The sequence below is a fragment of the Carcharodon carcharias genome, chromosome 15, assembly GCF_017639515.1.
Source record: "Carcharodon carcharias isolate sCarCar2 chromosome 15, sCarCar2.pri, whole genome shotgun sequence".
Classification (NCBI taxonomy): Eukaryota; Metazoa; Chordata; class Chondrichthyes; order Lamniformes; family Lamnidae; genus Carcharodon; species Carcharodon carcharias.
The window spans coordinates 97,367,122-97,394,152 of NC_054481.1; the positions used below are offsets into that span (position 1 = coordinate 97,367,122).

At 42.2% G+C, this 27,031-nt stretch overlaps 1 protein-coding gene across 1 annotated transcript in view; it reads right to left on the reverse strand.

The window, feature by feature from the left end:
- The window catches only part of disp3 (dispatched RND transporter family member 3), a 753,445-nt gene that overhangs the window by 341,381 nt on the left and 385,033 nt on the right, over positions 1-27,031 (reverse strand). The window contains exons 6-7 of the mRNA XM_041207440.1: positions 10,400-10,555; positions 4,024-5,101 (exon numbers count right to left, since the gene is read on the reverse strand). Of these exons, the coding sequence (XP_041063374.1) occupies positions 4,024-4,978 (955 nt within the window). The 5' untranslated portion in view covers positions 4,979-5,101; positions 10,400-10,555. The remainder of the gene's footprint in view (positions 1-4,023; positions 5,102-10,399; positions 10,556-27,031) is intronic.

The following is a 27,031-nucleotide window of genomic DNA, read 5'->3' on the forward strand; positions in this document are numbered from 1 at the left end:
GGAGGTGTCTCCAGCGGAGACCACAATCCCCATTCTCAGGGTAAAGGAAGGCTGTCTGATACCTGGAAAGCCCCAAATGTTATGGCTGCTCTGGAGGCCTGAACTGAAGCCTGTTATTTCTGTCAAAGCAGCTCTGAAGTGAAATGAAGTTGTCCTGTTCACACAAGCAAGTAGCAGTAACTAATAATCTAAAGTTCTAACAACTCGCATTAGCTAGCTCACTCACCCCTCTTATCCCACCTGTGGATGAGGTTTCTGAAAATGTGACCTACCTGCCTGCCCATTGCGCGTGTGTGATGCCCTGAAAATCGCATGGGCTGCACAAAATGGAAATCAATTGCTGCTTCAAGGGCCTTAACTGGCTTGTTAATTAATGGCGGGTGCGTCTCTGAACTCATAGTGCTTGCCTTCCAAAATATCGCGATGGTGCACAGTGATGTCGGGACGCACGCCCAACGTCATCACGCATCATTTTACACACATGCATGTCAGACCCGCCCCCGCGCACCAACTGTAAAATCCTGAACCGGTCTCCTGGAGGCTGAGATAGGTAGAAAAAACAAAAGAAAAGAGCACACCCCCTCTCCTCCTCACCGAACTTCCTAACTCAACAAACTCAAAATAATCACACTCAGAACCAGCTGCACTCCATGCCAAATGCACTTAACTTCTCGTTTTTACTACTGAGATTCAGATGACTCTATGTGGCAGCTACAGAGCCAGGTGAGGCCAGTTACTTAGTTTGCTAATCTCACCTGCTCTCCAGCAGAGAGCTTGATTTTCTTGATAGCCCTGCTCAAGCCTAAACTTAAAAAAAAAACTTAAGTTAACTGCTAAATTGCAAGCAATTTAGCACTAAATTTTATTAAAGAGATTAACCCTTAAAATTTAAAATCTCACTCCTTTACTCATCAAACTCTTAGTAATTACATTTAAAACCAGCAGCACTCTGAGGAAAGGAACAGCGGGGTCTAGTGGAAGGTAAGAAAGGGAAAGGGTGCTTCAACATTGAGGCACCCTCCCTCCAACTTTTTAAAAATCTTTAATTAAAAAATAGATTAACAGGCTACCAATTGTGGTGTGGGGGGTGGGGTGGCACAGGGGCAGGGTATGCATTGCTATAAGGAGGAAGGTGGCAGGGGTGGAGAGGGGAGGGAGGAAGAGGGTGGGATTGAGAGGAAGAGAAGATCGGGAAGGAGAGCCCCTCTACGGGGAAAGCTGTGGCTGCTCCTGCAACCAAGCATGCAACAAGGGTCTCTCTGCACAACCCGAGCCTGCCACTGGTTGTCTGCCTCCAGGCACCTAAACTGGCCCCTGCCACTACAAGAAACTTGGAGACCAACTGGCAAATTCCACTTGGCCTTCTTTAATTGGCCTCAATAGACTCTCTTATTGAGCTTGATTAGCTATCCATACCATGAACCCACCTCTGCAAAAATGGCCCAGAGAAACCAGCACACAGACCGAGCGTGGCTATTTTAAAAAATCTCCTGCCTGCCTCTGATCTCATTCCCAGCAGGGGCTGAAAATCCAACCCTTAAAACCTTAATCTTTGTTTTTAAATCCTTCATGTTTTCATTCCCCTCCGTGTTACCTCTTCTAAAACTACAACTTTCCTCCTGCCACACCCTCTAATTCTCTGGCTTCTTGTGTATGCTTTCTTCCCCTCAGCTCATTGTTGACAGCCACCCCTTCAACTGCCTAAGCTTCATGCTCCAAAATTTTGATTATAGGCAAAAAAGTTACATTTTGTCACAAACTAAATCTTACAACATGCTCTATTTGAAGCTCGGATATGCATAAAACAGTTTCTCTTGTATTATTCAAAGTGGACTTTGAAAGCAAAAAAATACAATTCTAGTACAAAAGCCAGGAATTGCAGTAGATATTCATTTAAATATTTCTACAGAAGTTCTGGGGCCAGATCATGAAACATATGCCGATACTCTGGCATACAAACTGCAGCTGACAAGATCCAAATAACAGTAATTGAATACAAAATATTTTCAAGATCTGAAATTTTAGATTTTTTATACCAATGCAGCTGATTTTTCCAGAGAGATTGTAAAGTGAATAGAACTGTAGTTCATAAAAAATTAATTTGCCAAAGTTGGTATCAGTGTGTTATTTGGAACAAGTGATTGCTCAAGTCCCAGCATGACCAATGCCTCTGGGACTGGTTAATCAAAATAACAGTAGTTGGCAGAAAGTCATGGTTTTTCCAGCAAGGGTAGAAACCAATGGAATTTGTTACAGGCTGTTGTTTCATACCAAATCATTTAAAATAACAACATAATTCAGCATATTACCTCCCAAAGCTAAAGGCAGTCTGTTTTAACTGATCAAGTATAAGCTCAAATTCAAGTTTTTGATACTCATGGTCCTTGGATAGAAAGAAAAGTTCGCCAGGTTTCATTTCAGACAAAGTTCTCATTTTCTAAGTCATGTACAAAGTAGGAATGGTGTGGAATTGACATGGTAAAATGGGATATGTTTTGCTTCATAGAATATACAACACAGGAGGCCAATTAGCTCATTGTGCCTGTGTCAGCTCTTTGAAAGAGCTATCTAATTAGCCCCACTAAAATAAAATTTATAAATTTATAAAATAAAATTAGCTCCGTTCCCTTGCACTTCTCCATAGCCCTGAGAAAAATTCCACTTCAAGAATTTATCCCGTTCACTTTTGAGAGAGATTACTGAACCTGCTTCCATCACCTTTATAGGCATTGCGTTCCAGGTCATAGCAAATCTCTGGGTAAAAAAAAATTTTCATCTCACCTCTGCTTCTTTGCCAATTATTTTGAATCTGTCTCCTCTGGATACCATACTGTCATCAATGGGCAAAGTTTCTCCTGATATACTCTATAAAAATGCTCCCTGGTTTCCAACTCCTCCATTAAAATTCTCCTTAACCTCCCCTGCTCTAAAAACGAACAGCCAATGGGCTGAATGGACTGAAGCCCCGCATCTCTGGCACCATTCTAGTAAATCTTCTCTGCAACTTCCCTAAGGCGTTAACATCATTTCTAAAATATGGCACCCAGAATTGACTACGATTCTCTAGCTGGGGTCTAATCTATGTAAGGTTTAGCATGACATCTGTGCCTTTGTATTCTATGCCTCTATGAATCCAAGGATCCTATATGTTTTAACAGCCTTCTGAACTTGCCTTACTACCTTCAAAGATTTGTGTACACACATCCCAAGATTTCTCTGTTCCTGCACCCCTTTTAAAGCTGCAATATTCAGTTTATATTGCTTGCAAGGAGACATTAGCTTTTAACTACTGGTCAATACTTCTGGCTGTCCAAGCAGATAAATCGGTTGAAACATAACTATTTTAGGTCATTATATAAAACCCTGGGTTTAGTTGTGAAAAGCCAATATATGTTACATTAGTTGGATCCTCTAGTTCTCTTAGCAGCTGCCTATTTCAAATTTTAAATTTGGAAGTGAATCCAAGTTTCACCTTCAATGAACAACTGAACAATGAATCAGTTGAGAATAGCCCTGAAACTTGCTAACTCCTGCAAAGGTAGCTGCTGCATCATTCATTTATGATCACCTTTAACAACCACTCTTCAGCGTTCTGCTCAACATATATTAGAACTTTATCTATCTTTCCTTGTTCTGTGCACCCTATTGTATATTTATCAGCGCCTTCTTTTTACATTCTTCCATAGCATTCACTCTTACAAAAATTGTAAGATCATGACTAATTGATTAGTGACAATTAATTCTCATTAATGGAAAATTGCTTTCTTTTGGATTGCTTCCTTCAGCTGCTAACTCGACATGATGGAAGGTAAGACTACGAATGCCTATATACTTCTTTACAATCACTATTAGCAACAGAATGGGATAAATAGTTGTTAGACTACCTCTGCAATTGTATTCAAAATTAATAGGAAGCATTAAGAAGTAAAATTAAACCATACACAAACAAAAACATTTACTCAAGCCAGTTCTTAATTCTTATAAATTTTCTCACTTACTGACCAAGATTAGATGAGAACATACCACGAATATCTGCCAACTTTTGCCCCATCCCGTCGTAGTAAATCCTTCCACCTTGTGCTGTCGGGAAAAAATAGGTCATGAGAGAACTGGGAGGTGAGCAATAAGAATATGAACCAAGTGGCATGTCTTTGAGGACTTCGTGAGGCTTCCAGCAAAACTCCCGAAACCTAGGATGGTCCATGACTTTTTTCTCAATGTCATGAATCGTCAGCAAACGCTCTTTCGTGAAGATATTCCTTTCATCATCACCTTTTGCTAGAAATACAAGCTCCATCCTCCACAGCGCATGCGTCTGAGTGTCCCCATTAATGTAGGTGTTTGGATAGTTCTTGTGTGGCACAGCCCTTGCTTGCCGCACTCTATATCCGTCATAGCTCTCCTTGGGCATGAGGTGTGAGAACAAGTCTCTTTTCCACAGCTGAATTCCATCAGGCCACTGGGCTTCACTTGATCTGTAAATGGCTTTGACAAGGGAGGTATCACCTAGCTGCGAAGCATTATTGTGCAGTTTTTGCAGCTCTTCAATGATGAGTTTCTCCAAAGTTGCAGATGTGTACTCAGCCAAATCACGTCTGTTCCTCCCCCAAGACCCGAACTGTGATTTTAAAGCAAGGGTCAATGCATCAAAGCGCTGCGAGGATACATGGTTACGAATCTCAAAGGCATTGTAGGATATATCTATATCGAGAGCAGAACAATGCATAAGCATAACAACAGTCAGAATTGTTGGGATCATGCAACCTATTACTAATATTAAGGCAGTGCAATATAGGTTAGTAAACATCCACCCAACTACTCCCCAAAAGCCTTTAACATTCAAATCATAGAATAATCTTTTAAAGCTACAGTGGCATTTCTTGCAAAGTCTTTGGCCTCTATAAGAGTTAGCCAAAACATCGTCCTCTTCTTCCTCCAGCCATAGATGTTGCACCAAAGGGTCATCATCACTTTCCATTTTAGTTTTTGCCCTGATGAAAGGTGGGGGGGAAGAGAAGTTTCTCAAGCAAAACTGTAAATTTGATGCTAGAGTCTCCTTTTCTTCAGTCTGCCTTCCACGTGAACAGCCAATTTACAACACCTATAATAGAAAATACAATGCAATAAAGTTTATGACTTGTAAATGGTGGGGCATAGCCTCTCTAAATATCTAAAGGGTTTGGTATATAATTTAGACACACTGAACACAAATATAACTTTCAGTAATCAATCCTGAAATTGGCCTCTACTGATTCTTGGTACAGGTTGGTCCAAAACATCCTCAACTTCCTTATGGAAATGCTTTGCTATCAGGTTGAAAAATATGCAAGTTGAACATTTTTAACACCAACTTTTCAGAATCCATCTTGGATGCAACTTTTTTTCTTTTTATTCATTCACAGGATGTGGGCTTTGCTGGCTGGGCCAGCATTTATTGCCCATCCCTAGTTGCCCTTGAGAAGGTGGTGGTGAGCTGCCTTCTTGAACCACAGCTGTCCATGTGGTGCAGGCACACCCACAGTGCTGTTAGGAAGGGAGTTCCAGGATTCTGATCCAGCGACAGTGAAGGAATGGCGAAATATTTCCAAGTCAGGATGGTGAGTGACTAGAGGGGAACTTGGCCGAGGACACTACCATGAGGAACTTCTGCAGTGATGTTCTGGAGCTGAGATGACTGACCTCCAACAACCACAACCATATTCCTTTGTGCTAAATATGACTCCAACCAGTGGAGAGTTTTCCCCCTGATTCTCATTGACTCCAGTTTTGCTAGGGCTCCTTGACGCCACACTCGGTCAAATGTGGCTTTGGTGTCAAGGGCAGTCACTCTCACCTCACCTCGGGAGTTCAGCTCTTTTGTCCATGTTTGAACCAAGGCTGTAATGAGGTCAGGAGCTGAGTGGCCCTGGCGGAACCCAAACAGGGTGTCAGTGCGCAGGTTATTGCTAAGCAAGTGCTGCTTGATAGCACTGTTGATGACCCCTTCCATTACTTTACAGATGATTAAGAGTAGACTGACAGGGTGGTAAGTGGCCGGGTTGGATTTGCCCTGCTTTTTGTGTTCAGGACATACCTGAGCCATTTTTCACATAGCCTGTTAGATGCCAGTGTTGTAGCTGTGCAGGATGGCGTTTGGTCAACTCCCTGTTTCACAGTAGAGACCAATAGCATACGACTTAAATTATACAGAAAAACTATGTAGCTTGCTTCACTGAAACTTGACAGTGGCTCAAGAAGAAAAGCTAAAGGAGGTGCAGGTGGACAAGCAATGAGAAAAAAAGCAACACAGTACAGGATGGTGATTCAGGTCAATTGGGCAAGCACTAGCAACAAAATGATTCACAGCCTTGAGTTCTGGACTTTTCCAGCACCACATGATTGTCAACCGCATAGGTTCCAGGCCTGGCTGTAGCTCTGAAAAACATCCACCACAACTAAAGGAAAGATAATGGAGCTTCAATTCCTGCAGACCAGAAGGCTCATTTATGGCTATCGTTCCTTTTCATAAAATATTTGATTTCTCTCATCTGCAATCCTTGAATAGCCAAAGAAGACAGCTTCTATTTGGAATAATTTCCTCTCAGGTGACAGATATACTATTGTTTCCACCACACAGGGCACCTTGTTAAAGTCAAGGCAGGTGCATCACACACAGGTCTGCGGTTTTGTGATACTTAGTGAGGCACCAGTCCAGATCCTTGCTGTGTGCTAATTGAACAGATTTAAATTGGGATTCTGTTGAGGAGGATACAATTAGTTTCCATGTTTCTGTGCTAAGGAAGAAAGAACAAAAGTAATCTTGGATGTCTGCTCTGTACTGTTACTCATCCAGAACGAAAAAAATAGTAAAAACTGGAAATAAGAATACTGGTCCAAACTGTTTTTCCTTCTGGGTAGTGACGTCGCTGGAAAGTGTAAGCACATGGCAGTTAAAACAATCCCCCAAGGACTGTTGGCCAATATGCATTCTGACGAAGGGCCCATCCACTACACTTTAATGCTTTCAGATGCTGGAGAATTTTGTGTTATTTCCAGCATTTTCAGTTTTTTTTTCTTAACATGCTTAAAACTGTTATTAAATATAAAGAAAAGGAAACGGTTTTGATTGTTCTACAGGCTCTCAGAAAAGTAAATGTGCACAAGGTGCTTTAAAATAAACCTTCAGTTCACTTCCTCATAGGCTAGGAAAGAGAGAGACAATTTCACAGTAATGGCTGCTTATTAAATTGAACAAGCCTTTAATTTTAAATTCCTTAATATTGGGAATGGTTGGTAATGTGGCAATTATTTCTGAAGACATGTTTTCGTGGAGGAGGTGGGAGGGTCGAGTTGGGAAATTTCCTCTGGAGGCAGGCCTGAGGTAGCAATGGGGGAGGCAGGCGGATGGCCAGACCAGCAGGCTAGAACATTCACCTCTGTTACAGGGACATTTGCCTAGTTTTAATGATGAATGTCGGGCCCTTAAACCCTGAACCTCCCTCACCCCCACCCAACCTCATACCCCCTCATATCTCCAATGCACCCCAAACTCCCTCATATCCCCATACCCACTCCATGTCTACGTATCCTCCATAGCCACTCACCCAGTATCTGCTGTGGGAAGACCTTTAGATGTCTTTGAAATGGACATTTAAAAAAAACTTCTAACAATCTAATCTCATTCCAACAAATTGTACTGAAAAAACTCTCCTTCAGAAAGAACCATTCCAAAAAAAAAAATCCCAAGTGGTCAATCTGTGATAAAACAAACATCTATTTCACTAAGCGCATCAAAGACAGCTAATCCTTTAATGACATCTTAAAACTGTCAATCAAAATGGGCTGAATTTTATGGCCTCGTCATGGTAGGGGAGGGGACACAAAGTGTGGCGAGCCGTTCAAAAGTCCATTAATTTCGTCAGGACAGTAAAATCCAGCTGGCATAAAATTCTGCTCAATGTCTATACAAGCCCCTATTAAGATAAGCGGTTCTGGACCTCTTGAAACTCAGCCACACTTGGCTCAGTTGTCATAACAAGCCATTCCAGCTCACAGTCACTGGAACCTATTGAAAACCCCAACAGAAGGCTAAATTATTTTTCTAAGCTACATCAGTTGGCCTGTCAATCACTGCACTACAACAACTGTTGCCTGTGTTTTTTTCTCCGACAGCTACTGAAGGTTTTTTTTAGTTTTGAAGAGCTCTAGGCATGTAACTCACCTCAGATCATTAAACCAGAATTCCCAAGCAATGTTTTCTTCAGCTTGGAACACATAAGAGCACTTTTCCTAATAGCAAATGGACTTTAGTGGATCTCAACATTTATACAATGTTGATCAATGTTATGGGCATACTACCTTTGCAAGCCAGAACTCTATATTCAATCAATGAAGCGAAAAGACATATACCTTACAATACAGAATTTAACTACTGAAATTGAAAGAACAGTTTTTTTTGTATTCCAAAGCCTGTCAATGAAGGACTTCCAAAAGCAGGCAATTGTTTTCTTTTGGTTCTCCACTTGGGACTGGGGTACCCCTGTGGTTCACAACTCCTCTGAAAGGAGCCCGACTCCACAAAGATTGGGTTGGCGGGGTGAGGGGGAGCAGGTGTGAAGGGGATTGGACTATCCACCTCCACAATGGAGCAGTCAAGGGTATGAGTGCGCCTGTACCCACCTCCTTATCCCACGCCGATGAAAATAGCCGCAAATGGGAATGGGGCTGGAATCCCAGTATTTTGTCCCGTCAATGCTTACTTATTCTAAGTCTTGATAACAGTTTATAGCTTTAACTGTTCAGCTGAAGAGTATGAGCCCTTCAGGTTCAAGTTAGAAATGGATTTTACTTGTGGTAAAGTTAGCCAGGAGAAACAAAAAGCTTCCACTTGAGTGGAAATGGGCCGTAAAAAAATGTTTTAGATTTGAAGGTTGTTCATTGCCCATAGCTGCTGAATATTTCATTGAACAAAACCAGCTGAACACATGAAGTATGCTACAACAAAAAAAGAACTTTTCATTGTGCTGCTGAAACTGCACTTAGTCAACTAATATTGCAGAAAATTCTGAGACAAAATCAAATTATTCAGGGTCTGAATTTTAGTTCTCTACAGGCACCAATTTTTAGGCAATAATTATGACCTCTACTAGAGATAGGAAAGTCGGTTGCGCACCCACTAGGTCAAAGGCCTATTAAAGCCATTAAGAAAGTAATTAGAGTTGTTAAGAATGCTGCCCGTCCAACCTTAAGGCTGGCGGGCAGGCAAAGAGCTCAGGCGGCCTTCACATTTTTCATGAAACCTCAACCACGGGCGGGATGAAGGATTTATTAATTAAATAAAAATTTTTGAAAAAATGAATGGACATGTCCCAGCTCATGTGACAGTTTCACATGAGAGGGCATGTCCTTAATTTTTTATTTTACCTTTCTTCAATGTTTCATAACTTAAACTAATCTCCCTGAGGCATGCCTCAGGGAGATTTCTGCACTCTTAAAGAGCGCAGGCCCTGACTCAGGGAATCCCCCCCGCCCATACAGGGAGCGCTCAGCGCTTCCGGGCGCGAGTCATGCTGGGCAGGCCTTAATTGGCATGCCCACGTAAAATGGTGGCGTGGTCCCGATCGGAGGCGCCGGTCAGGTTCACCCCTGCCCTTGACCATGCGCGCCCCCGCATAATCCCCCCCGACGGGGGAAATTTCTGCCCATAAACTGTGAAAGTAAGCCTGACTCCTTTGGTGTGAAATTCCAATAATAATTCTCACAGGCAATGGGTAAGCTCCATTCTATTTGTTGCTTGGCAAAGGAGTGATGAATTCAAGCGTAGAATAATGCCAGTCTTGATAGAAAGTCCCACCTTTCCATTGGCGCTGGTTTTCTTTCAATGGATCAGCATACTGTTAACAGCCTCTGTCAAATATCACCGCTTTCCAGTTCATACTCTTAGCTGCAGGATTTTCCAGCTGTTGACATTGATATTACATAGTTTGAGATTACGGACATAATCTCGTAAAGCTGCACTAGATGCAAGGAGCCTGGAAATGTATCAACTGGTTGGGTAAGCTCCAGGATGAATTTAAAGCAAGATACTCCTGGCCCTCCATTGGAACACTGCAGGTGAGGTGTTCTGCACCCTTGGTGTCGACCTGCTTTTTTCCTATCTTTGGACTACTGCAGCTTGCTCCATTTTGCTATTTTTCATGTTTCACTTTTTATGTCTATCCTCCACTTTCTTAAGCTATCTACACACTCTCTGTGTCTCCTATATGAATTATCTTTCTTTGATTTCTTTTATTATGCCTCCCATTGCTCCGTATGATCATTTAACTATTTCCTGTTCTACACTTATAGGCTCTACAAATCATTCTAATTCATTGTGTTCATGTGTGTGCGTTCCCTCCTTGAAACACCTTTTTTTCCTTACTAAATCCAGTTCATCTGTAATATCTTCCAGTTCTGATGAAGGGTCCACGCATGAAATGTTAACTTGTCTGATCTCTCCACAGACTTCTCCCAAGCTGCTGAGTGATTCTGACTTTTCCCTTTATTGCTTCAACTCAGCGTTGACTACCTTGAGAATCTGCAAAACATTTTACAATGTGACAATGAGTGTAAAGGATGACATTTGTTAACAGACAATTCATCAAAATTAATATGATGGATTAGAAATGCAGAAATAGACAACCCCAAGAACTTTGAGGCAGTTGGTTTCTGGAACAGTTTCTCTTGCCTGTGCTTTAATTCAAAGTTCTAATTCTTTGGGGGACTAATTTTCATTGGAACAACAACATCTTACATTTATACAGCATAATTAACATAGTAAAATATCACAAGGTGCTAACAGGGATGATATCAATAAAAACACCAAGCCACGAGGAGATATCAGTTTAGATGATCAAAAGTATGATCAAAAAAGTAGGTTTCAAGGAGTGCATTAAGAGGAGAGTGAGGTAGCGAGTTAGAAAGGCTTAAGGAGGGATTTCAAGAGCAGAAAGCCAAGGCAGCTGAAAGTACAGCTTCCAATAATGGAGTTATTAAAATTGGAGATGTGCATGAGGCCAGAATGGGAAAATGCAGAGACCTTGAAGGCTTGCGGGACTGGAGGAAACTCCAGATAGGGAGTGGCAAAGGCGTGGAAATACTTGAAAACAAAGATAAAGCATGGTCAGACTGGGAGCCTTGAAAATCAAGAAGTACAGAGGTGACGGGTGAATGAGATTTGTAGCGAGTTAAGATATGGGTACAATTCTGCAAAGATTAGTGGTAAGTCAGAACATTAGACAGAATTTGAAAAACCATCAAAGAATGACTAAAAAGTAATAAGGAGGGAGAAATTGTAGTAATTTAAAAATGGATAGTAAGTATTTAAATAGGAAAAGAGTAACTAAAGAGAGTGTTAGTCCTCTAGTGAGTGAGTCTGGGGAACTAATAATGGGATATAAGGAAATGCTGGAATTGTTGGATGGATATTTCGTGTCTGTCTTCACTGCAGAAGACACAAATAACATCCCAGAAATACTTGTAAATCAAGAGGTGAAAGGGAGGGAAGAACTTAAAACAATCACAGACTTAGAAGTGGCTGCGGAGATCGTGGATGCATTGGTTGTAATTTTCCAAAATTCCATAGATTCTGGAAAAGTCCCATCAGATTGGAAAATAATGGATGTGACACCACTATTCAACAAATAAGTGAGACATAAAGAAGTTAGCCTAAAATCTGTCACATAGAAAATGCTAGGATCTATTACTAAGAAGGTTATAGCAGGGTGCTTAGAAAATGGTTTTGTGAAAGGGAAATCATGTTTGATTAATTCATTAGAATTCTTTGAGGAAGCAACAAGTAATGTGGATAAAGGGGAACCTGTAGATATTGTGTTCTTGGGTTTCCAAAAAGTGTTTGATAAGGTGCCACGTCAAAGATTACTACACAAAATAAGAACTCATGGCGTATGGGATAACATCTGTTCATGGATAGAGGATTGGTTAGCTAACAGGAGGCAGAGGGTAGGGATAAATGGGACATTTTTGGGTTGGTAAGCTGTAGCCAGTGGGGTGCCACAGGGATCAGTGCTGGGGTCTCAACTATTTACAATCTATATCAATGACTTGGATGAAGAGACCAAAGGTATGCTTGCTAAATTTGCTGATGACACAAAGATAGGTAGGAATGTAAACTGTGATGAGGACATAAAGCATCCACAAAGGGATTTATATAGGTTAAGTGAGTGGGCAAAAAATTGGCAGATGGTGTATAATGTGGGAAAATGTGAACTTGTGCACTTTAAAAGGAAGAATAGAAAAGCAGTATGTTATTTAAATGGAGAGATTGCAGAACTCTGTGATACAGAAGGATCTGGATGTTGTTACGAAGATGTATTTATTTCAAATAGAAATATAGAAATATAGAAAATAGGAACAGGAGTAGATCTTTCAGCTCTTCAAGCCTGCCCTGCCATTCAATATGATCATGACTGAACCTCTATCTCAAAGCCACACTTCCACACTCTCCCCATATCTTTTAATGCCTTTAAAGTCCAGAAATCTATCTATTTCCTTCTAAAATATATTCAGTAACTTGGCCTCCACAGCCTTTTGTGCTGGGTAATTCTACAGATATAGAGTGAAGAAGTTTCTTCTCATCTTAGTCCTAAATGGTCTACCCTGTATTCTGAGGCTGCTACCCCTTGCTCTAGACCCATCCAGCCTGAGACAACTCATCTCCACACCAGTCTGTCCCACCCTGTCAGAATTTTATACGTTTCAATGAGATCCCCTCTCATTCTTCTAAACTCCAGTGAACATAGGCCTAGTCGGCCCAATCTCTCCTCATACGACAATCCTGCCATCCCAGGAATCAGTCTAGTCAACCTTCGCTGCACTCCCTCCATGGCAAGCATATCCTTTCTTAGATAAGGAGACCAAAACTGTACACAATATTGTGTATCATCTCACCAAGGCTCTGTACAGCTGCAGTAAGACATCCTTGCTCCTGTACTCAAGTCCTCTTGCAAAGAAGGCCAACATATCATTTGCCTTCTTAACTGCTTGATGCATCTGCATGCTTGCTTTCAGTATGAGGACAACCAGGTCCCTTTGTACATCAACATTTCCCAATCTATCTTCCACCATTTAAATAATACTCTGCCATTCTGTTTTTCTCACCGAAGTGAGTAACTTAATGCTTATCCATGTTACACTGCATCTACCATGCATTTGCCCACTCACTCAACCTGTCTAAATCACCTTGAAGCTTCTTAACACTTTAACACTCTCCTCACCACTCACATTCCCACTGAGTTTCGTGTCATCAGCAAACTTGGAAATATTACATTTGGCTCTCTCATCCAAATCATTGATATGTATTGTGAATAGATGGGGCCTAAGCACTGATCCTTGCAGTACCCCACTAATCACTGCCTACAACTCCTACTCTGTTTCCTGTCTGCTAACCAATTTTCAATCCATGCCAATATAACCCATGTGCTTTAATTTTACACAATAACCTCTTACATGGGACTTTACCAAAAACATTCTGAAAATCCAAATACATCACATCCACTGGTTCTCCCTCATCTATTCTGCTAGTTATGTCCTCAAAAAACTCCAGTAGGTTTGACAAACATAATTTCCCTTTCGTAAAAACACGTTGACTTTATCTAGTCCCGTTGGTAGTTCCTAAGTGTCCTGTTATCACATTCTTTATAATAGACTCTAGTAATTTCCCTACTACTGATGTTAGGCTAATCTGTCTGTAATTCACTGTTTTTTCCCTCCCTCCTTTTTTAAATAGTGGGGTTTCATTTGCCACCCTCCAGTCTGCCAGGACTGTTCCAGAATCTACAGAATTTTGGAAGATGGAAACCAACATATCCACTATTTCCATTGCCACCTCCTTTAGATTGGGATGTAGCTTATCAGGCCCTGGGGATTTATCGGCTTTCTGTCCCATTAATTTCGACAGCACTATTATTTTAATAATACTAATTTTCTTCAATTCCTCCTTCTTACTGGACCCTTGGTTCCCTAGTATTTCTGGCAAGTTATTTGTGTCTTCCTCCATGAAGACAGAACTAAATTAATCGTTTAATTGCTCTGCCATTTCCTTGTTCTCTATTATAAATTCTCTCATTTTAGACTGTAAGAGACCTACATTTGTCTTCACCAATCTTTTTCTTTTTACATACTTCTAGAAACTTTTACAGGCTGCTTTTATGTTCCTTGCAAGTTTACTCTCATACTCTATTTTTCTCCTCTTAATCAATCTCTGGTCTTCCTTTGCTGAATTCTAAATTGCTCCCAATCCTCAGGCTTGCTACTTTTTCTAGCAACTTCATATAACTCCTCTTTGGATCTAATACTATCCTTAATTTATTTTGTTAGCCATGGTTGGGCTGCTTTTCCTTTTGTGTTTTTGCACCAGAAAGGAATGTTGCAATGCATACATTTATTCCTTAAACATTAGCCATTGCCTATCCACTGTCATGCCTTTTAATGAAGTTCCCCAATCTATCTTAGCCAAATCATGCTTCATACCTTCGTAGTTTCCTTTGTTTAGATTTAGGACCCTAGCTTCAGATTGGACTACTTTACTTTCCATTCTAATGAAGAATTCTATCATGTTATGGTCACTGTTCCCTAAAGGACCTCGCACAATAAGATTATTGTGCACAATTCCAAATCTAGGATAGTCTGTTCCTTAGTCGCTTCCTCAACATACTGGTCTAAAAAACCATCTCGTACACACTCCAGGAATTCATTAGCCACAGTACTATTGCTAATTTGGTTTGCCCAATCTATATATAGACTAAAGTCATCCATGATTACTGTAGCACCCTTGATACATGCATTTCTAATTTCCTGTTTAATGCCATCCCCTACCTTACCACTATTGTTTGGAGGTCGATAGAAAACTCCCACTAATGTTTTCCGTTCCTTGTTGCTTCTTAGCTCCACCCAGACTGGTTCTCCTCTCTCACTATTGCACTGATTTCAACGTTAACTCACAATGCCATGTCACTTTCTTTTCCTTTTTGCCTGTCCGTCCCAAACATCGAATACCCTTGGATATTCAGTTCCTACATTTGGTCACCCTGCAGCCATGTCTCTGTAATCGCAATCACATCATAACTGTTTACATCCATGTGCTCTATTAATTTGTCTACCTTATTTCGAATGCTCCATGCATTCGATTCAGTGCCTTTAGACTGTCTTTTTAACATTTTTACTTATTTTGTACTATGGCCCTTTTTGCTGCTTGCCCTTGTTTCCCCTGCCTTCCATTTTTGCTTTCTACTTTTCTGTCTTTCATTCCTATATTTGTTTCTCTCTCTTGTCTCACCACTCAGGTTCCCATTCCCCCGCCAGTCTAGTTTAAACCCTCCCGACAGTACCAGCAAATACCCCTGCGAGGATATTGGCCCCAGTCCTGCTAGGGTGCAACCTGTCCAACTTGTACAAGTCCCATCTTTCCCAGAATTGATCCCAGTGTCTCAGGAATCTAAATCCCTCCCTCCTACACCAGCTCTTTAGCCAGGTATCTGGTCTGTTCTCCAACTCCTGATCTCATTAGCATGTGGCACTGGGAGTAATCCTGAGATCCTTTGAGGTCCTGCCTTTTAATTTATTTCCTAGCTCCTAATATTCTGCTTTCAGGATCTCATCCCTCTTTTCACCTATGTTGTTGGTCCCAATATGGACCACGACCTCTGACTGTTCATCCTCCCCCTTCAGAATGTCCTGCAGCTGCTCAATGACATTCTTGATTTTTAATCCATTGGTTGGAAACTTGGGCCTGAACTTTTAAGAACAGACTTTTTTAAACAACAAGCTAAAAGGGTTGAGTGGAAATCACAGCCAAAAATGGTTTCCCCAAATTGCATCACAATGGAATCCACATTCCAATTTATTGGGATGGAGATACAAGGCCTACGAAGAACTCAGAAGAGACAATAAACCTCTGAGGAATGTGAAAGACCCTATCTCCTGTGTCATTAACAAGGCACTAAGACAAGCACCTGAGATTCAATTGTTGGAGATGGGATAAAAGCCCAACACAGACTGGAGGAACAGCACCTCATCTTCTGACTAGGCACTTTACAGCCTTCCGGACTGAATATCGAATTCAACAACTTTAGATCTTGAACTTCCTCCTCCATCCCCACCCCCTTTCCGTTTCTTCCCCCTTCCTTTTGTTTTTTCCAATAATTTACATAGATTTTTCTTTTCCCACCTATTTCCATTATTTTTAAATCTTGTATGCCCTGCTACTCTTTCCACCCCACCCCTACTACAGCTGTACCTTGAGTGCCCTGCCATCCATTCTTAATTAGCACATTTGTTTAGATAATATCACCACCTTCAACACTTCTTTGTTCCTTTGTCTGTGACATCTTTTGATTATCTGCTTGCTTGTCCCTACAACCACACCACCCCCCCCCACTTCTCTCCCCCCACCGCCCCCCACCCCCACCCCCACCTTAAACCAGCTTATATTTCATCCTTTTCCTAATATTTACTCAGTTCTGTTGAAGGGTGATGAGGACTCGAAACGTCAACTCTTTTCTTCTCCACCGATGCTGCCAGACCTGCTGAGTTTTTCCAGGTAATTCTGTTTTTGTGTTGGAGATGGGACATTAAATCTAATCACTTGGGCCATGAAACAATGGCTAAGGTAACTTTGCAGACATGAATGAATCAAGCTACCTTTTGGAATACATGAACAACAGCATTAAAAAAAGGCAAATTTTGCAGAATAGATGCTGATGAACTGAGGACAAGCTGCTGAAGCTGTTGAGCACTGGTCTCTCTCCACTTCGAGAGTAAGCTTCGAGCCTTGTTTGCTGATCAAAACCAATTAGAAGTTGGTCCCTTTTAAGACAGAAAAGAGAAGAATTTTTTTCTCTCAAAGGGACATTAGTCTATGGAATTCTCTTCCCCAGAGAGCAGTGGAAGCAGGATCATTGAATATTTTTAAGGTTGAGTTAGATAGATCCTTGATTGACCAGGGAGTCCAAGAGACTAGGAGGTAGGCAGGAAAATAGAGTTGAGGCCACAGTCAGATCAGCCATGATCTGATTAAATGGCACAGCAGGTTTGAGGGATTGAATGGTCTACTTCTGCTCCTAATTCGTATGTATGTTCCTATGTATGGGTAACAAAATTTTTGATGAGCATAAGTTTATATAAGATGGTATATGGGACGTTGGTCAGAAAAGCATTGGAATAATTAAGTCTTGAGATAACAAAGGCATGGATAAGGGTTTCAGCAGTTGTTGAACTGAGATAGGGTGGAGTCGGCTGGTGTTATGGAAGCGAAGGGAGGTAGTCTTCATATTGGTGAAACTCAAATCAGAGACACAAAGAAAACCAAGGCCCAGATTTTCGCTAGACTCTTGTCATGGCAAAAATTATCAGGAGGACTAAGTCCCATCCTCGAACATGGCATGTCCCATTTTAATGAGGGCAGGTTTGGAAGTCGGTTGAGTTTTGTACATGCGCGATTCACAAAGGCGGCTGGCTACTTAAATCATTAGCCACCTCCACTGATTTCCAAGTTTTGCATCCCCAGCTGTATGGATCCCAAAATGCGCAGAGCAGACCAGGTCAGAGGGGGTCTGTTTTTTGTGCATTTGTTTTGGATAACCAGAGTACCCCCTTGGAGAGATGAGGTATCCCTGTGGAGTTATATCTCAGTTTGTATTTAGCGGTCCAGATGTGTCAAGAATCAAATCCCACTGTCTTTTCATGACCCAAAGAAATTGGGAGGGTGGGGCTGCTGGTCTGCCAGGGCAATGTTTTGCTCCTGCCCCCACTGACTGTTGCACCTAGGTGCAAGGAAGTAATTAGTGCTCATAACACTTTGTCTGACGGAGCAACGAGGATGGGCATGGCAACATCTCACTTAGAAGCAGAGGAAGCTAGTCCAAGTAAGCATCCAGAGCTTAGAGAGAGGGCTGAAGGTCATGAGGAAGAGGCAGTGGCAGGAGCAGCAGCAAGGAGCAGGTGGAGGAGAGGGAAAACAAGCAGGTTCTACCCAGTGAGGAGAGTGTACAGACTTTAGACACCATACCTCAACATGACAGAATATCAGTGCCGAAGACTCAGATTGAGCCGCAACAGACATTAATCGCATAGTGCAAAAGCAACTGGAGCCACAGCCCTTGCCCTGCCAATGGTTGTGAAGGTAACCATCACACTGAACTTCTATGCCTCAGGCTCTTTCCAGGGCTCAACAGGAGACCTGGCTGCTATTTCTCAGTCAGCAGCACACAGATGCATTAAGGAGGAGACAAATGCCCTGTTTGCTCATCTTGGGGAATACATTAGTTTCTCCATGGATTTTACTTCTCAGACTCAGAAAGCCAATTTGTCCAATTTCCTCGGTGTTAAGAAACAGTGATACTTATCTTAGTTTTAAATTGGCAGTTGTAAGTTGGGAACTGTAGGGTCTTCTGCACAAGCGCCGGCCAGGAACTTGTAGTGCATATACAGTTCATATCGTTTACTGTCTTCAGTTCTGGAACTGACCCTAGCTGCTTGCGCAGAAGCAAAGGAGTGAAAACAGCGTGAAATTCAGGTCAGGTGACATGAATTGGAGCGCGATTCCAGAGATGTCCTGGGGAGCAGGATATGGGGAGGGGAACAAGGAGAGGTCCCAGAAGAAAGCCCCATGGAGGGACAAAGGCAGGGATCAGAAAGATGTCCCAGAAGGAGTCCCAGGTAAAGGATAGAGACAGGGATCACAAATAGGTCCTGATATTCAGAGTTGAAAGAAAGGATTAGAGAAATAGGTTCTGAATTAAAGACAGAGCTGCGGGGAGCAGACTTGAAGCAAAGTGGGCCGAGAGAAGCCCTAAAAATCTGAGGAGGAGCCGAAGGTTGGTAACTCCTTACTGCAGGCCTTTTGGAACAGTGGTGTACTGCTTGGCATGGCCAAAGTTCTGAAATTGTGCTTAGACTGTGAACTTTGCATGTACTCAGAGATCCAGGTGAAAGGGATCTCGGAAGGCAAGATTAAAACCCTGGAGGTAGATCCTTGTTGAAGCCGTCCCAGTGGAAGTGATTTTTGGAGAGAATTCCAAGGCGAGATCTTCAAACGTTGAGACTGGAAACTCGTGTGAGAAAGACAAAGTTTTATGAGGCTGGTTGGCTCACAATGTGACAGACGTCTAGGTGGGTTGTTGAGAAATTCATGGAGTATTCTTTGGTCTCATCTGTCATTTATTTTGGAGTGTGATGTGTCTGACCACAGTTCACCTGTTAATTCACATGTACCTCATACTCACCCTGAATGTTAGAGTATAACGTAGTTATTGTAAATTGTTTATCTGTCTGAATTTATATGTGTCTGTAAAGATATTGCTGGGCTAAAGGAATAGTATGATTTCAATCATCTTTTTGAGTTGGTACTGAGATCTTTCTAACCTTTTTGTCTGCTGGAATATAGTTAGTTTTTTTGTTTAATAAATATTTTAAAAGTTCACCAGCAGACTCCTGTGAATTTGTTCAGTAACTTTCCTCCACAAGTTAAAAAATTAGGATCTATCAAGCCAGGTTTCACTCTGGGACCTGATTTGTCCAGTATTAACATCAGCTGGGATTGTGCATCAGGTGCAGGGCATTATTGACTGCACTCATGTTGGAATAAAGGCCTTAACCCAGCATATGGAAATCTTTGTGAACCACAAATCATTTCACTCAATCAATGTCCAGGTGGTTTGTGACCATAATAAGGTCTTCAAGTGTGAGCAAGATTCCCAGGCAGCTGTCACACCTTCTTCATACTAAGGAATTTGCAACTCTCCAATCTATCTTAAGAACTTGGCTAACAACTTCTTTAGGAATCCACAGTCCAAGGCAGAGCAAAACTACAATAGCAGCAATATCGTCACCATAAAGCAGGCCATTGGCATTTTAAAGATGAGATTCAGATGCCTTGATCACTCAGCTGGAGCTCTGCATTATGGCCCAGCAAGGGCTTCAAGTATGGTTGTTGTATGTTGCATGCTGCACAACAATGCGCAGCAGAGGGGCCTCCAGCTAGATGACGATGAGACCATGGGTAGAGCTCCAAAGTCTGGGGAGGAAGAAGATGAGGAAGAGGAGGAAGCCAATGTACATTCAGATCATTTTTAAACAGATAAGGATGATGAGCCCACCAATGGCAGAGCAGCAGGAGGCATGGACATGCACCTAGCGCTGATACCATGCAGAGGGGTTCCTTGCCAGATGGGTCCTTGTTCAGAATAGGTTTTTCATAAGGTCTCCAAGATAACAACTGCCATCAGCAGTCCCTGGTGACATACCTCCACATAAAGATCCTTGATGCCATTCAGTTACATTCAAACTGCAGCTACCCTCTCCATCATAAACATGGTCGTCAGCATCTTTCAAACACACATGTAATATGTCCCTTGCAAGCTGACTCCCTCATATGAATGCCACTGACTGTGAATGAGGCACCCATGCCGCCAACTCGACTATAATCTAGCTATGCCCACGATACAGATAATGACAAGAATGAAGATGTAAAACCCTATACATGCAGAAACGAGTGTATGTTGCATCATACATGCAGGTATGGCATCTCACTTATGATGATTAAATAACTGTGCCATAACAGCTCATTGAAATAAGTTTTGTTACATCCATTCCAGCAATGGTCTTGCTTTAAGAACTGGGCACCACATGTATTGGTCCTGGCTTACATATACCTCTGCAAAATGCACAAACTGCATCCTGTGACACCGGAAATGATAATGCAGCCACTGTAGTGGTGACAACAGATGACCTTTATTAACTGGACAATACATGGCCTACCAAGCTGTGCTGCCCACACCAAGGCCAAAGTGCAACACTGCAGTGCAAATAATTGTATAGCACCCAATGCTCATGCTTCAGATGCACTTGCTGACCAGCATCTGGTCATGGTCTTCGATGATTTAGCCTCTGTTAAAGTCATGCTTAGACAGAAACTGAAAAATACAAGGAGCATCTTAATGCTTGAGCCTTTGAACTCTGGAGTCTTATGTGATACATCAGAGAAGGAAGAAGCTCTCGTATGCCTCACCAATCGGGCCATATCATTGCTTCTGGTGAAGCCACGTCGAGATGCAACTCAGCATGCCACCCTCAATATTACTGGTAAGAAGGGACGTCACATTTTTATCATTCCTTTTGAGTTCTCCATTGTACACACACACACACTGAGTCAAGTAGAAGTGAACATATTCAACAAGTGCTCAAGTGATACATATAATGTGAATACAGTAACCAGGGAGAACTCATTAGTGCTCTAGGCAAAACGGCATCCTGCGCTCACACACACTTCTACGACATGCCAGTGGTGTTGCCTCGAAGCAGGCTGTGTACTTATCTGTCTAAATGGCAAAAAAAGAGCATGGTGGCCGGCCTTGTTGCATAGGCACCCATTGGGGTCCTCCTTCAGACTGTGGCCTCTGCAACTCTGCAAGGGCAGCCATGCTCACTGGCACATGTGGAGCAGGAGAGAGCTCTGGCAGAGGAGTGGCGGAAGGTGAGGGCACTGAGGAGTTCTCGCCACCTTCACCCTCCTCAGAGTTCACCACAGCCCTGGGTTGGTCTTCAACAGGGCTGATGGAGCTGGCAGCTGTCATCCAATAAAGCAACCGCTGGGCCAACAGTGCAACTGTCATGTTAAGGGTACACAGCTCCTCATGTATCCTATGGATGTCAGTATTCATGCTCCGAACGGACTGCTGCAGGCTACTGAGGGAGACTTGCACTCTTTCCAGGTCGAGACACTGTTCTTGCATCCACTCTGAGTGTTGTCACATGCGTCTCCCATGAGGTTGGCCAATCTCTCATGGTTAAAGCTAATGTGGTAGAACACCCAGGACAATGTGGATGGAACTCATGACAGGGGTGGACTCTTACATTTGTCCCAAGAGCCCCATTGCTTCAGGGAACTCTGCCAGATGTCCACACATCTGTACCTGACTGGAAAAATACTGTGCCCCAAAAGCTGAATCCTGAGGCTCCACATTCCTGCCCACTGGAGCACCATCATGACTTTCCACCCTCCTCCGAAGGGGACTGTGCACAGATGTCTCTGACACCTCCTCCAGCACTCTGTTGCCGTGACTTTCACCCTGTGCTACTGACTCTAAACGCGCGCTACATCACTCCGATGCGCCTGTATCTGAGTTGGTGAGGTGTGGACTTGTATGATGTAATTCTGCATCCTCGGACATCTCTTCCTTTTGATGCTTGAGGCGTGACATGGACCAGCAGGGGAGGGTGAGCAGAGCTGGGACCTGTGTGAGACACAAAATGACATATTTAGGTATAGTCCTTCTCAACAAGAATGCACTCACTGATGCACGCTACTGCCTTAACCATGCTCGCAATGCCTACATGACTTAACCCCAACTTTGCACTCCCTCTCATGCTAATGTCGCCTTGTGCTCAGTGAAGTGACAGCATGACCTCCATCGTTACCACCATGTGCTAAGGCAATCTCAGCACCTCGTTTCTCAACTGCTACTAAAGAGTCACCATCACCAACAGACAGCTGCACCGGCATCCTGGCATCTCCATGGCCATCTGCTCCATGGGGCACATGAGCCTCAAGTAGGCTCACCCACCCCCAGTTTGGGCCATCTCTTTGGTGTTCTTCAACCTTTTGTTCTGCAACCACAATATGAATTAATGTCACCCTCACATACAATGCGTGCAGAGATAATGCTCTTCAATGCATCTGTGCATCATAATGTCTATTCACATCCGTTTTGCATTCAGCTAAATTACACATTCTTCAGCTTCAGCACTGAGGTTTATTTGTACCAGGTCTCATATTTTATCTGCAGCATGCAGATGGGATTCTTTCCTTGGACCTATAAGCCAAGCAACAGGTCACTTTTGCGGTACTGGATCCACGATCTCTGATGGTCTCCAGTTGCACTCATGACTGCAGTAATCTGAACCCACGTCCTCTTGGTCATAGCAGGTGGTTTGTGACAGCCAGCAGGGTAGATCAACAAACGAGTGGCAATTGGGCAAGTGGATAGGAGAACGGGATCATTCATTCACTGAGTCTACCCAGCTTACTAAATCAATGCATATTATCTGCAACAAGTAGGGGTGGCAAAGCAATGCCATCTCAGCACACTTTTGATTAGGAAGCATCAATGACAATTCACCCATAAGGAAAGCCCATGATGGGTCATGCGTTTTCAGATCACCTAACAGTTGGACAACGTTTACAGCTTTGACACTCACCTGACAACTCAGTAATGTCTCCTCCAAGGCTCTGTATGTGCTATATTCAGGAACACTCAGACCAACAACTCCGAAGGGGCACTTTATATATCCGCCTGTGTTGCCCCACCTGCAAGGGGCCCATCTCCGACCCAACACCACATCCTGCTTGCCTGCCCCGACTTCAATTCCAGCCTGGCCCCCCAACTGAAAATCAGACCTACGGATGACCATTTTTAAAGGGCAGGTAAGCAGAGCCAGGAATTCTCCTGCCTCTGTGCACCCAGCCCACGGCCGAAAATCTGGGCCCAAGATTGCGAATGTTCATACTCAGCTTCAGACAGCTGCCAGTTAAGTTGTTTTTTGCCAGGTGCATTTTACATGGGAGCAAGAGTTTAAATAGAAAAAAAAATAACCAAAATATGTTTTCATTTTGTACTGATCTCACTTCCTATTAATGTACATGTATCTTTTTGTTAAACATTACATGAAGAGGAATTTATCACCCGGGGGATTCCTGCCCAAACACAATCGACTGCATGGCTATGAAAATCCAAGCTTTTATCACCTAAATATCATCCCTTGTTTCCATCCCCTATCTCTGATTGTATTTACCAGGTAATGCCCTGCAAAATAGGCTTAGTCTCTTCACGGAAACATCCTAACATTCAACGATATGCACCTTTAAGATTTTGCATAGCTACAAACTAGTTAATATAAGCTTTATTTCATTGCTACTGACACTAAACTCAACCTCCACTCTGAGGATACAACCACTGGAACCTTGATGTCACAGCAAACAGAAGTACTTCAGACTATTAATGTAGCTTAACAGTGTTCACAATCTATCTAATGTATGACTTGAATTTTGCGGTGGTAATAACAGCAAAACTGTTAGCATCCAATGTCGTTACTCCACTGAGATTAACAGCAACTTCAGGTGTCCACACGTGCAGAATATCACAAAAATTCAGAAGTTGCTGTCAGTGATGCTATGCTCTTTCAGAGAGTGCACTATTAAGGACCCCGATATCCTCTCCTCACTCCCACCCAACTGAGCACAATTTCCAAGTAATCAGTGAAGTGATAAAAATTTCCACTTTTACAATCTCTCTCTAAAAACCTTTGAAAAAATTACACCTTGTTGAATGAGGTGAAACTGGCACACTAACAGGGGAGGGGATGTGAGGAAGAATTTTTTCACCCAGAGGCTGGTGGAAGTCTGGAATTCGCTGCCTGAAAGGGTGATAGAAGACAAAACCCTCATAACATTTAAGAAATATTTAGATGTGCACTTGTGATGCCATGGCATACAAGGCTATGGGCCTAGTGCTGGAAAATGGGAGTAGAATAGTTAGGTACTTGTTTGACCAGTGCAAACCCGATGGGCTGAAGGGCCTTTTTCTGTGCTGTAGACATCTATGATTCTAAGACTCTATAACATCATATTTACTACCCTCATTAGCCCTGAGAAACTCATTTTACATTTATGGAATGTCAAATTTTTCAATTATGGGAACAATATTGCAAAGTAACAATTTTAATTTTGTTTATTTTGATATTTTAGTTTATACTTAAATTCAAACATAATCTATTTTGCTATCTCAAAATTTAGAAGTGAGGGATGAAGCACTTTTAATATCCTGATTCGTAGTCTGTGAGAATACTTCAACGTGATTGGCTGCTTAATCCGCCTGCTGACATCATTTTTTTGCATTCCTGAAGATCTTGATTTCCTGTTGCTTTTGCTGATCTCAGGCAGAAGCCAGGCATTCATAAGCGGCATCAATCTACAGAAACAATTACTCTCTAATTCACTTCAAGAAGTACTTAAGAGGAATTATCCTCACTATGTGACTACTTATAGCAACTAAACCATCTAGACTTAATGAATATAGCTGCACTTTAACAACAGAATAATACACTGCATGTCACATAGTTAAGCTTCCCCAGAGGATCTTCTATACCTACCACTAGCAGGGTCATGGGTCCAATTGTGTATATAAATAATGACCTAAAATGTGCATACGAATATTTTTTAAAAAAAGGCATTTCCCAAAACATCTTGTGTAACAATTTACATGCTGTCATCTGAAGCTGTTTATTATTAGCTATAATGTGTTTAGATTTCTTTCTTGGGATTACTATTTATTTTTAATTATCTTGATATATTTCCTATTCATGCATATCCGCTTTCTCCTGATCTATACATGGCTCTATCGTGCATCAACCTTCTTTGCACATTGAACAAGGCCCTGTTGAATGCCCACAGGATTTATAATTATTTGCCTTGCAGCTAGGTTATGTCAGAATGACAATAATTTAAAATACTGAAGGGAGTTGGGTAGGATAGTCAGTTAACTCAATGCCCTTTCAACCAAGACAAAAATTCTAATCCAGCCACTATATGGTAATGGAAATAATTTTCCGGTTGGCGAGCAGGGGCAGGGCCCACTCGCCGACGCGTAAAATGACACGTGGTGACGTTAGGCAGGTGTCCCGACGTCACTGCATGTCATTTAGATTTTCAGTTTGGCGGGCTGTGCCCGCTGAACTGTCAAAGGCCTATTAAGACTTGTTAAAAATGAATTGATATAATTAAATGAGCTGCCTGTCCAACCTTAAGGTTGGCAGGCAGGTGAAGAGCCCAGGCGGCCTTCGCATTTTTCATGGAACCTCATCCAAGGACAGAATTAGGTTTTATGAAGTGTTTAAAAATTCAATAAAAATTATTTTAAAACTTAATTGACATGTCGCAGCTCATGACACTAAGACATGAGAGGACATATTTTAAAAGTTTTTAATTACTTTATTCAGATGTTTAAGAGTTAAACAAATCTTTTGCACATGCGCAAAAGAGCGCAGGCTCGGACTCAGGGGATCGCCCCTGCCCACAGAGGAAGCGTTCAGCACATCTGGCCGAGTATCACGCTGGGTGGGCCTTAATTGGTCCACTCACATAAAATGGTTGCGCTTGCTCCTGCCCGCCCCCACACAACACCCCCCCGCCCCACCACCAGGGGGGAAAATTCAGCCCCACGAGTCAATTTGTTTCCATGTTTTTTCTCTCTGTCTTTTTTACTCACACATTCATAGTTTTGTTCAGGTGAAATAAAAATTGTTTTTTAAGCTCTGTGAAGTAGAATGTATCATGACGTACAGTAGTAAACAAAATGAATGAAAAACTTTTCAATCGCTTGTCTGTGACAAGTCATCCTTTGAATTAAAACAAATCAAAGTGGTGTTATTTAGTCAGGTGCTCATTATCTCAGACACCAAAGTCTAATTTTCTAACTGTATATACATCTTAAAAATATAGTGACATTCCAGGTTTCATTTGCAAAGTGTAGCTGCAATGGTAGATGGCTCAGCGGATAAAGATACTGATTGGAACCACACAGACAAGGAAAGTCCAAGAAGAGGGGAGGTGGTCTTGACCAACATTTATCCCTCATCCAACATAATAAACAGATCATCTAGTTATCATCACATTGCTATTTGTGGGACCATTCAGTGTGCAAACTGGCTGCTGCATTTCCTACATTACAATACTGACTACCTCAAAAGTACTTTATTGGCTGTAAAGCACTTCAGGAGGCCCTGAGGTTATGAAAGCTGCTATGTAAATCCAAGACTTAAATTCTTTCTAACAGTTACTCCCAGAGACTATCCATTGACCTGATACAGAAAGGGCACAAGACTAGCAAACACTGGGGGTTGGTTGGATTGAACACTACTGCAAAGCCCCGTATTACCAAATAGTCCAATGGATCTCACCATCCAGGTTCACACATGAAAAATTGGATGGGGAATCAGCAAG